The following is a 12906-nucleotide window of genomic DNA, read 5'->3' as shown; positions in this document are numbered from 1 at the left end:
TGATTGCATGCTATATATTGCTTATTTCTGTAGTCTCATTCAATCACTTCCACAAGTGTTCATGAGTACCTACCATATTTCAAACATTTGGGATACATATGTGAGCAAAATTGAGATCCTTGCCCTCATGGTTTTAACATCTAAAAATTCTGAGAAAATCGACAAACTATAAAATAAATTTGTGTAGTAAATAGAATGTTAGTGGGGCTTGGGCTATGGAAAAGAAGAAATTAAGAGGTTAAAGGAGATTGTGAGTACCAGCAGGAATGTGGTAATTCTTTTCCGTAGAGGGCCAGGTAATATTGTAGCCTTTGCAGGTCCTATGGTCTCTTTGCAACTACTCAATCCTGCAAAGGTAGCCATAGACCATACATTAATGAACTGTTGTGGCTGAGCTGCAATAAAACTTTATTTACAAAAATGGGCAGCTAGCCTGATCTGGCCAGGAGCTATAATTTATAGACTCTTGGATTATAGTATGAAATCATCTTTGGGGAATGCTTCATTGAGAAGTTGGATTTGAGAAAAGACTTGAAAAGGCTTTTTATATTTCCAGCACACAACTCAGCATCTAAAGTAGTATCTGAATGTATAGTATATTAGATATTCAATAAATACTTGTTAAATGAATTAAGTAGATACTCTTGTATATATTGATAAAATCAATGAGAGTGAATGTCATTTCTACAGAGTGAAGCCAACATTTAGTTCCAGAAAATTATTACCATGAAAGATTGAGGCATTTGTTACCAGATCTAAGTTGCCATGATTGTATGTTGTATACTGCTTTTACCAGATCTAAGGTTTCAAATTTTTCTGTGAAACCTCTCAATTTAAATGACTGCAATTAATTCAAAAATTCAAAAGCCCACTGAATGTCAAGCTGAAAAATTGTGCAAGCTAGTTATCTGGGACTTCTATTCCATACATTCCTGGGGCAAAGTAGTTGGTGTTTTTGAGTCAGTTTTCTATCCTGTGCAGTATGAAAGGTGGCTTAGATGACTTGTTAAGATCAATGACCAGTTAGTAGCAGTGCCACAGCACTTCATCTGACTTCGTACCCTTAGTCTCTGCACATAACTACACGTTAAAACTGTTTTTCTTATGGGTGCAAGATGCTCTCCTAAGAGAAAGCTTTTGGCATCTACCAGATTATGGAATTTTTTTTGTTTAGTTATATTTCTTTACCTGATTTCCTTCTGTAGGGTTAACATTTTCAAATTTTGGGGTCTATGTGGCATAATTTTCAAGTAAACTAAAATTCAGAAAGGATCATGTTTCATTGATTCAACAGTGTATCTCTGAGCACTATGCTTAACCCATGTAGACGTTTAATAAATTGCCATGGTTCAAATGAATAAATAAAATTGGTTTGAATTATGATATTTTAACAATACATGTAACTGAAATAAAAATATTTGTATTATTAGAGAAATAATTTTACTCTAGCCATGAATAATGAAAATCTAATATATTAATGCAAATTCAATATATAGATAATTGTTGAATCTGTAATGAATGAAAAGCTTGAATGACCTAAGAGTCCCAACTCTGTACTATAGAATACTAATTGTAGATAATATTCATTGCACTTTTGATAAGTGATGAATATTAAGCATTTTACATTTATTAATGTCTATCTTTAGAGGAAAATAATGTTACTTCATTATTTTAATGTTATCTTCATTCTGTGGGTCAAATAACTGAGGCATATTCTTGGTCCAAAGTCACACAGGTAGTAAAGGGCATAGCCAAGGTTTGAACTCCAAAGCAGCCTCTTCTCAACTACTGAGAAGTGATAATTCACTAAGTGAACTGATTAAAGCACAACTCTGGGAACTGTGTCCTCAACCATACTGTTGAAATAAGCTGCCCTCTTCCATTACCTTTTTTCTTTTAAAAACATGATATCATTGGATGAAATCAGTTAGTTGGAGGGCTTAGACGCTAAATGGTTAACAAAAGTCAGAGCATGAATGACTTCCTCTGCTCCTTGTTTCACATTTCTAACATTGCAATTTTCTTAATTCTCTCAGTGCATTTATGTATCAGTGTTTGTATTCTTATAGTGGTTTGTTCTACTATTATTTGAGCTCTAAATATTCCCTAAAACATTGCTTTCAACCTTTCTAATGCTGTGACCCTTTAATTCAGTTCCTCATGTTATGGTGACCCCCAACCATAAAATTATTTTTTGCTACTTCACTGTGATTTTGCTACTGATATGAATCGTAATGTAAATATCTGATTTGCAGGAGACCTCCAAAGGGGGCGTGACCCACAGGTTGAGAACTGCTGCCCTAAAAGCTACTCCAAGTCTTCATGATTGGACCTAGTTCATAGTACACCTGATGGTGTTGAAGGGCAGGGATTCTTTTCTCTGTCATCGATTTCAGCTGTCAACCTCTAAAACAACAACACTGTAAAACTGCTATTAATACTGTTTTTGTCAAAGCAAGGGCATTCCAGAAGTGAATAAATCTAAGCCAGCCAATAGTGCAGTCTCTTGAGCACTTTATTTGTTATAAATACAAGTCAATACCACAAGATGGCACCTTTTTACTTTCAACCTCTATGATTACAAACAATTTTCTTCATAAAATGGTCTCAGGTTTTTAATGTGTTGTTTTAGATATTATTGAAACCTTATAAAAGCAAAACTTGCTACAAACAGGATTGGTGTTCGAGATGTGCATTCAATGAGGTCAGATAATTAAATTCAAAAAAAGAATTTATAAATATTCAGGTAAGAAAATTGAAATTACAAAAGTAGAGTTTGCTGTCATTAAACTGAATAACAACTGTGTGTGGTTAATGTTTTATCTATGTGGCTAAATTTTTGTTAAAATACAGTTTTTGTAATCAAATAATTTACCTCATTCTCCAATATAACCACCAATTTCATTTGTACACCCTAACACTCAGGACACATTTCACTCAGAATCCATCTAGCTTTCATCTAGTCCAGCAATTACACACACTCTATTATTTTCAGTAGGTGCAGCCCATGAAGTGCCATTATCCCCTGGCTATAAAGCAAAATACAATATTTAAAGGTAAAAACTCAGAGAATTTCTGAAATGGTAACCCATTCTCTCTGTGTTCATGAAAATAGGCAATCCAATTTGAAAGTCTTTGAACCAATGTAAAATCTAGAAAACTCAGTGTTGAAGTATGGGAAGAATAAAACTTTGCACTAATATAGTGCATAACGATGCAGTGTCAGACCCGTCCTTTACAGTCAATGCCTTGATTGGACTTTCTTCTGGATTGTCACTATGCTGCTGAAGATCAAGTTTACTCAAGTCTGTAGGAATTCTCTCATGTTTTCTTCCTCCCAGTTCCAAACAGGAAGAGAAGGGGTTTTCAGATCCCTTGGGAAAACCAAAAAATAAAACACTCACACCCACAAACAACTTCAAAACAAGATGGCAGACCTAATAATCCTTGACTCCATGTTCAAATGAAGTTGAGGCAACATTACTTTTGCAATATTTGTATTCTGCCCAATATATCACATCATGAGATTCCTCAAAAAACTGAGAAGTCTGAGAGCTACAAAAGAGAAAGCGGTTAAGGCAGTTGATGTCTACATTTGGATTTCCTTTCCAGGTTACATGTCTAAGTCTCCATCGTAGGCTAAGGTCAGAGGCTTCTGTTGGGGAGGTGTGCTTTGATGTGGTTTTGGCTTCTTGCTGCAAAGGGAAAAGAATTCCTCAGATAAAGAAATTTCACAGCACTGTGTTTCATCTGCCATAGAGAATTTTGACGTATATAAATTCAAGTGGTAAAATGACAAAAGGTTCATTTCTCTGGATGTGTGGGTTGCTTTTTTTGAAGAATATACACTAATTCTTTTTAAGGAGAAGGTATCATTTTTAAAAATTTTCAAAATGGTTTAGCGAAATCAGGGAACTTGGGAGAAGAGCTAATTTTCCTTTAGTTTCTTGCTTATGTACAGCAACATGGACATCCACTGCTCACTAATTTATGTTGGAGCTACATCCAACATCACAGATGCTTAATATTGTCAGCAGCTGGAGCAGCTGGGCCTTACCCTGCTCTGGTTTTGAAGTAAACATACTTCTGTTCGGGCCTGAAACCTAACATTCAGCTGCCAAGTTGCCAGACAGAGTCTTGTCAGGAAAATTTCGCTGATTCTACTTTGAGCAAAGCCTTTCTCACTTGGTCTCTGCTTTACTTGAGGTCCACAACTTTTCCAGGTCAGAGAGGGCTGCTTTTCTGCCTCATGGAGAAACAGCTGAAGTTGAATAGCATTCCCAAATCACACAGGAATGCCCCAGATTGGGTGCAAAACACCCCACATTACATTTCTTATTTCTTAGTAGCTATAAATACATATAATTTGACTTCTACCACGCAACTCCCCTTACCTCACCATATGTGCCCTTCTGTCCACAGGGCCTTTCTCCTACTGTGACTCCAGAGCCCAGCTCTGTTTGGGGTTGTTCTCACCAGTGGGGAGCTATCTCTCTCCCCGTCTCTAAATAAGATTTTATTTTATAGCAGAGTCTATGGCTTCTTGGATGGACACTAAGTGCCAAGATATGTTCTGAGCATTTTACATAAAATCTTTGAAAATCTGTAGAACAATCCTTACAGAGAGGCATTAGGATTATTGCCAGTATACAGAGAAGGATTAGAGAGGTTGTTAATGTAACTTCCCACAGTTTGCTAAGGGAGTGGCAGAGCCTGGCTTCTAAGGACATCTGACACACAAACCCAAGCTTTTTAACTTCTCTCTCTCTCTTTCTGTATATATATACATATATATATGTATATGTATATGCATACATATGTATATATATGCCATTTATTTGACAATTGGTAGAAATGACTTTTTGGTCTACATATGAATAATTTTTTTATATTCTGAGTGAATTTAAGCACATTTTAAAATGTACAATTCAGCAATATTTGGTATAGTCACAATGCTGTATACCTGTAGACATATTTAGCTCCAGAATATTTTCATCACCCCAAAAGGATGAACCAAAACTCTGGACCCACCAAGCAGTCACTCCCTATTCCCTGCTCCTCTCAGCCCCTGAAGGAATCACCTTCCTGCCTCTGTAGATTTACCTCTTCTGGACATCTCATGTAAATGGAATCACACCACATATGTTTTGTGTCTGGCTTCTTTGGCGTAATGGCTAAATTGGTGACTTTTATAGTACGTGAAATTCTGTAATTAAAAAATTGATCAAATGTTTATAAAGAGATAATTTTTTTTTGGTTTGATGTTTGAAGCAAATCACAGAAGCCACAGAGATAAAATAAAAATGATTTTTAAAACCAGTAAAAGGATCCTCTTGTTCCCGTCCTCCGGGAGGCACCTGAAATGAGACAGGTGCTCACTGAGGATTTGCTGAGGTCTAAGCATGAATGCAGGCAAACACTTTCCAACCACAGAAGCAAGGGAGAGGCAAAGCAATGATTTAGAATCCTCTGCGAGGGAGTCTCAGCCTTCAATTTCCTGCTTTCTAGGCCCCTTCTAATTTCCAAAGGGCACTGCATAATTATCTGAATAACATCCAATTTAACGTTGTCTATATTAACCTATAAGTATCTTACATTGGCTCTGATTATACTGGTGGGCTCAGGCTCTACCTGGGGTCCTGAGCGTGTTCATCACACAAATAAAAGACTGGGACTTGAAAGTGACAGCTTGTGTAACCACCGTGGTGGTGGTGGTGGTGATGGTGGTAGTGATGCTGTCCTGATGACAAAACGAGTACAAGGAAATTTATCTGAAGTGACAGTGGTGGTGTTCCCCTTCTGACCTCTCCTGGCTTTAGTATAGGAGAGGAGCAGAGAAGAAGAGGAGGGAAGAAATTCAGGGGCTTACAAATGAGAGTTTTTGGCTATCTGTCTTTAACAGGCACTTGCTGAAAGCTAGCAGGTAAAGAGGAATGAGAGAGTACTGAAGACTGGGGAGTTGAGAAGTGGGAGTCAGGAGAGAAGCCAGAGATGGCTGGATCTAAATAAAGATACAATAGTATCACCTGGGAGACAAATAAACTCAATCAGCCTTTGTGACCTGGGCTTGGAAAATTCTGTTCAGAATACATACAGATATGTTCATACCAGTTTCCATGTATGGAGTTATGGACATTGTGTTCACCTCTGGAAAGAAGAGAGGACTCCTCGTGGTTAGGCCATGGTCTTTCTGGGCCCTGAAGTGTGTTGGGGGGTCACAGTGATACAATCTCACTTATTATGCATCACTTCATGTCGTGCAATCTCTCAATTGGCAGATACTAAAATCAAACTTTGAATGTGTGAGATCTGAGATGTTTTATGGTTGACAGCCTCACAAATGTCACTGGATATGATCATACCTTGCTGGATAGCTGTAGCTTTACAAAGCTCCCTGCCAGTTAAAAAGAATCCCAGGAGGCAGAGCTGAGGGGCAGGACTGTCCTGAGCAAGGCCAGCACCCAGAAGGCTTGTTTTTAGAGCCTCCAGGCCCCTCTCCTTTCTCCCTTACCTGTATCCATTCTTTCTCATTTTTCCCCTTCTATTCTGATCTGAACGCTTTCCTCACTCACTAAATCAGGACCCATAAATGCTTGGTACATAGGCCACCACTACCACTAGTCATTCTGTGCCCACGTGGACACCTCTAATCCACCACAAGATTCACTTCTGTTGAGCCAAGGTATAGCCTCATTACTCTTCCTAATGGAGCATTCCTGACAGCAGCGCTGCTGTTAGAGTTGGCACAAAGAATAAAACCGTTTTGCAGTTCGGCCTGTAAGAGATCATTGACTGACACATTTCAAAGTGACCTTTTTTAGGGTCATTGCATTTTAGCAAAGGATAAACAACCTGTACTAAGACAGAAAAGTGAGCTAATTGTGGGCCAAAAAGCAAGCTGTTGGTACTTCTCAGTGTTCTTGAATTCAAAGCACAGATTCATCCCTAGCCTAGTAGAGATTCAACAGTTTGGTGAAAATAACAAACCATTTTTGTTTTGGCAGTTGCTTGTGAGAGGCAAGCCTCTGAAAGTGGGAGTACCACTCTCAAACCTAAGAATAACGAGAGTCCATTACGAAATTGTGCTGGGCAAGACAGAACCGACATTGTAATCTAGAGTAACTTCCAAGCACTACACCTAGGTTACCTACAAGCTTACCCAGTGTCATCCCCACTAAATTGCCTCACGGATATTTATTTTCAGAGGAGTGGGGGTATTGGTAATACTTCTAAAACTCAATACTCTAATGGAAGATGTCAAAAGGAATGCATCTGAAAGAAGTCATATTTAAGAGGGCTATTTTTGGTATTTTCTGAAAAGCATTTTCAAGTTTTATTATAAATTACTTTCACCTAATATATACACCCAAGACCTGACATATCATAGCACTTTTCTTGTCCTAAGCTTTTTATTTTGAGGGAAAATATAAAATCTCCTAAGTTGTTATCCCCTGACTTTCCTGCAAGCTATTAAATAGAATTAGATGTTGTGAGATTTTTTGAGGCAGCTCATATAGGTCTGTTCCCAGGTCTATAGTTTCCTTGTGAAATAAGGAGCCTCTAAGAAATGTGAACATGGTAGACATTACATTGAGTCTAAATAGCTCTTAGGATACTAATGAGAAAGAAAATATGGAAACTCAAAGACCAGCAGAAAGAGCATTTGCTCTGGGGACAGGCAAGTCTGCAGTTGATTCTACAAAAAAAAAAAACTATTAATTTTTCTGAGGATAAGTTACTCATTCTTTAAATGGGAGTGATAATAGTAACATCTTGTTAGCTTATTATGAGGATTGAAAAAGACAATCTATATAAAGTACTTTATGTGTGACATATAAATATTAGATTTTTTTCTTAGAATGTTTTTCTAAAAATCATGGGCAATAAATTAGTTTTTATTACTCCTTCAATAATCCACTTGTTCATTTGTTTAAAAAATATTTATCAACTTTGTGCTCTAAAAATAAGTACAGCATAGTAATTATCTCTCCCCTCTCAAAATCCTTGGGGATTGGTAGAGGACAAAGATATTTATACAAATAACTACAACACCAGGGTGGAGTTGGAATTTCTACAATCACAGGAAAGAAGACATTAGCAAGTTATTTCTGACTGTTTGGCAAAGAAAATGTTACACCTTGAGTTTGACTTGGAGCAACTGGTAGAGTACCAACAACTAGCAATGAAAAGTTCATTCTAGATGAACGGAAGATAAGGAGTGAACACAGGAGGTTCCTTGAGAAATTAAAAGGAATGAACCCAAAGTACTATAATACAAGGTTACTCTGACCCCCAAATTATCCACAAGGAAGAGGTTGTATCCTTATATTCAACCCCTACAAAACCTTTCATGAGTGGGTACCTTTGTTGTACAAAATTTTTTTTTTTTTTAAATGGAGATCATAATAAACACACAGGACATTAAAAAAAAAAGGGCCATTTTTCCTAATACATGTGGATAGGTACTTGGGTATTAGGATGAAACCTCTGAAATAGGAACATAAATAGATTCAAAGAAGTGCTTCATCTCAAAGGACTTGGATGGGAATGAATGAGGTAAACCTGCAACTGAAGTGGACTATGGAAAGGAAGACTGACACAGTGACAAAGTGACCGACTTGAAAGATAGATGCTGATATTAAATAAAACTGTGTTGTGAACATGAAAGTAGAGAAAATGAGTATTTTAAAATGAACTATTGTATTATACATAAAATAAGAATAATGATGGGCTATATAGTTAAACACATTGATTAAATATTAGAGTAGAAATTTTACTATTTTATCTATGTTTATTAAAAAATTCAATTTCTTTTTCTTTTTTGTTTTTTTCTTATTTTCCTCAATGAGAAAATGAAGACATAAATATATCTAGGCTTATTCAACTCACCAGACTGTCCAGGGGATGGGACTGAGTAGAAGAGGAAGTTGAAAGCATGGTCTGGGCTCCCATTGTGGAAAACGTTAGTTGACTGGCCAGGCAGCCAGAACAGACTTTAGTTTTGCTCTCTGTGGGAAGCCACTGCTCATATATTTGTAGGAGAAGGGTTGATCACCCAGAACTAAGTTTCACAAAGATTATCTAGCTGTATGTAGCCCACAGAAGGGATCAGGTGTAACAAGTTCAAATGTGAAGGTATTGTGCTACTACCAAAGGGAGATTACTGAGGACAGGCATCAGGGGTGAAAAGAATAGATAGGAGAAATAATGTGCATAAATATTTATGTAATTTAACCACTGAAAAACAAGGGAAAATTCCATTGCTTTAAATTTTAAAAATTTTCTAGATAATTGTTTGTTACCAGAGTTAAATGTTGTACCTAACTAATCCCCGGAATCTACAGTCATACAAAAAAGGGCCTTAGTAAATATTTGTTGTTGGAGTAACGGATTAAGGTTTATACATTTTTACATCAGAGGGAATGAAAAAAAGTAAAACAGCAAAATTTATGTGTTATACATGCTAATTTTTAGTCTTTTAGCTATTTGAGATCAGAGGGAACCATAGAATTTGGTTTGGGGATGCACCTATTAACAGGTACTATTTATCCAGGCTTTTACAGACCAATTGACTATATGATCACCTTGTACTGTGTTGGCCCATTGAATACTTTCAGGCACTTTTCTATCTGCCGAACCTTCACATGATCTGTTGATATTTTATCAACAGATAAAGGATGTTTACTCCCCTTTTAAATCTTTCCTGGTGGTGAATGCTTTCTATTACTTGGAACCTCAGACATAGCTTTCAACATCACATTTGTTCTTTAAGAGAGGATTGAGGCAATACTTGCTAAACTTACGAATTCAAATGTAAAAATTAGGCAGATCATGGATTGTAGGGTGAATAACTAACTGAAGATGTAACTTCTCACTACAATACTATGGAAATGTTAGTGGGATATAAATCTAATTTCCAGGGATTCAATTTCTATCACTGTAAGTGGCAGAAAGAATTAAGGTCATCTTATTTTCTTTACTAACTTTCACAGACCAAGAGGAAAGATTTAAAAACACATGTCGCCTTGGAAACAGAATTTGAGGCTAAATATACAAAGGGAAGATTTGAATCAAGAGTAAAACTTGTGTAAAAAGTCTCAAGGAAATGGTCTATGAGACAGATGAATATAAATACCTCGATTTGGAGAAAAAAGTGAAATAACACTTTGATCTCATGAAAATAGAAAAAATTATTTGAAACTTCTGCTTCAGTAGCTATTAAAATATTCTTAGTACACTTGAAAACATTCAAATGTAGAGGTGAGTTTTGAACAACATGGGTTTGAACTCATGGGTCTATTCATACTTGGATTTTCTTCTGCCTCTGCCACCCCTGAGACAGCAAACTGAATCCTTCTCCTTCTCCTCCTCCTCCTCCCAGACTACACAATGTGAAGATGACTAGGATAAAGACCTATACAATGATCCGCTTCCATTTAATATAGTAAATATATTTTCTATTCCTTGTGCTTTTCTTAATAACATTTTCTTTTCTCTAGTTTATTTTAAGAATACAGCAGATAATACAGAAAACACACAAATGGATGACTATGGTTTTAGAGAATCAAAAGTTATATATGGATTTTCAACTACATGAGGAGTCAGTGCCATGATCCCCACATTATTCAAGGGTCAATTGTATTTACTTCTGTCTGGTTTCAAAAGCATCTCATAAACTAAAATATATTCTATACATTAAATATTGTTTTTGAGAATAATAAATTTACAGAAGCTAATCGTTTACAAAAACGGGGCCTAGAATTGACACTCAGTTAAATTTTCTCTCACAGCTACAAAGTAGATAAACACCTGGCTATGCTATTTAAAACACACTAACAATACACCATGGAATATCATTCATCCATAAAAAGATGGAGACTTTAGATGGTTTGTATCTACCTGGATGGAGTTGAAGAAACTCCTTAGTAAAGTATCTCAAGAACGGAAAAGCAAGTATCCCATGTATTCAATACTAATTTGAAAATAGGAGATACAACTACAACTAGCAACTACAGGCCCATACGAGAGAAAAACACAATTAAATTCAAGAAAGGGGGAGAAGGGAAGGGGATTTGGTAAGCTGTACCCAATATAGGTATTGGGTACAATGTAGGAGTGTAGGGCACATTTCCTGGGTGAAGGACTCAACCTCAACTCAGACTTTACAAATGCAAACAGTGTAGCTTAATCATAGGTACCCTTATGTTAATCCAAAAAAATTAATCTTAAAATAAAAGGAACTAACACATTGATTGAGCAAATTGGTCAGTTTAATCTAATTGGTTGAAATTTCAGAACAAAATTTAAAAAGTAGAATATTCTCAGCCTTGGCTACAGATTGTAATTACCTGGGGAGGTTTTTTTTTTGAGACAGTGTCTTACTCTGTCACCCTGGGTAGAGTGCAATGGTATCATCATAGCTTATAGCAATCTCAAACTCTTGGGATCAAGTGATCTTGTTGCCTCAGCTCCTGAGTATCGTCCGACTACAGGAGTAACTGTGACTACAGGCATGTGCCACTACATCAGGCCAATTTTTCTATTTGTGGAAAATAAAATAATGAGAATGGGGTCTCACTCTCTCCCAGGCTGGTCTTGAACTCCTGAGCTCAAGAGATCTACCTGCCTTAGTCTCCTAGAATGCTAGGATTACATGCATAAGCCACCAAGCCTGGCCTACCTTGGGGGAACTTTTAAACACCCAGATGACTTGGCCATATTCAAAACTAATTAAATCAGAATCTCCAGAAGTGGGAGATGTTAAGGCTAAAAATTATTGACTTAATCAAAATACTAAAATGCAAAAGTCCTAATTAATGATTTGTCTTTTTAAATGTCTGATATTATCATTCAAAACCAAAATTTATAAAATGTCATTTCAAATAGGAACAATACAGATAATGATGCCTTATTTCAACCATTCAGTTATTCTACAATTGGAGATCATTTGTGGCTTTACAGGTCTTTGTATAATAATCAATGATCCTGAAATATATTTTCTCTTAGTATACCATGCTACCCATAATAATATGGAATAGAAACGTAGTTAGTACTGTAGTTGTAATTAGTACTTACCAAACAAGGTAGGAAGTAAATACTAGGAAAATCATGATAAGAAAACCGCCACCTGAAACGCCATAAACCCAAATTTTTACTCGGCCATCTGTTTAAAATAGAGATAACATTAACTTAGCATACAAAAGACTACAGCATTTGGAGAGATAGGGTGATATAATATCTGACAACTCTAAGCTGCCCATTAGTTCTGGACTTAAAATGAACACCAGCATGTTAGCCAACTGTGCACATGTCTGCAAAAGTTAGCAATTTATATCATACTTATCATGTAAGTTGCTAAAATGGACAAATTCTTTCTTGGAACGTCATAGGAATATGGGTTTTCTACTATATTTTATGTGTGCAAGAAAGAAATTCTAAATTATATGACATGATAGCATTTTTCATAGACTTTTACAATATAAATAATTTGCATTAGTATTTGAATTTTAGAAATTAACTTGCAAAAACATTAGGTTATAACTGCATGGCACTAGAATATTTTGCTGACTATTTTATTTTTTTATCTAAGTTACGAAACTTACATAAGTCATGAGTATAAGTGGAAATACTCTTTAGTGGCAGCTATCAAATATCAAAAGAAAAAAAAAACAGGTGAAAATGCAAAATATAAGAAATTTGTTCACAATGCCAAACAAACATTGGTGATTATTATTTCATAAAATTTTATCAACTGGCAGGCTATTTTAAATTAATTTTAAGGTATTTATAGTTTTATATATGTAATATAAAAATATTACAAAACATTTATACAACAAAAAACAGCAATGATCATTATAATTGAAAGAGGCAAACCTGTAGGCAAAGAAAACTATTATACTATGATCA

At 35.9% G+C, this 12906-nt stretch overlaps 1 protein-coding gene across 1 annotated transcript in view; it reads right to left on the bottom strand.

Annotated features, from left to right (window-relative positions):
* Window positions 1-2503: 2503 nt before the first annotated feature.
* THSD7B (thrombospondin type 1 domain containing 7B) overlaps window positions 2504-12906 on the bottom strand; it is a 1036041-nt gene continuing 1025638 nt past the window's right edge. The window contains exons 27-28 of the mRNA XM_053597329.1: window positions 12076-12163; window positions 2504-3695 (exon numbers count right to left, since the gene is read on the bottom strand). Of these exons, the coding sequence (XP_053453304.1) occupies window positions 3614-3695; window positions 12076-12163 (170 nt within the window). The 3' untranslated portion in view covers window positions 2504-3613. The remainder of the gene's footprint in view (window positions 3696-12075; window positions 12164-12906) is intronic.

The sequence above is a fragment of the Nycticebus coucang genome, chromosome 7 (assembly GCF_027406575.1).
Source record: "Nycticebus coucang isolate mNycCou1 chromosome 7, mNycCou1.pri, whole genome shotgun sequence".
NCBI classification, from domain to species: Eukaryota; Metazoa; Chordata; class Mammalia; order Primates; family Lorisidae; genus Nycticebus; species Nycticebus coucang.
This window is presented reverse-complemented; position numbering and strand designations above follow the sequence as displayed.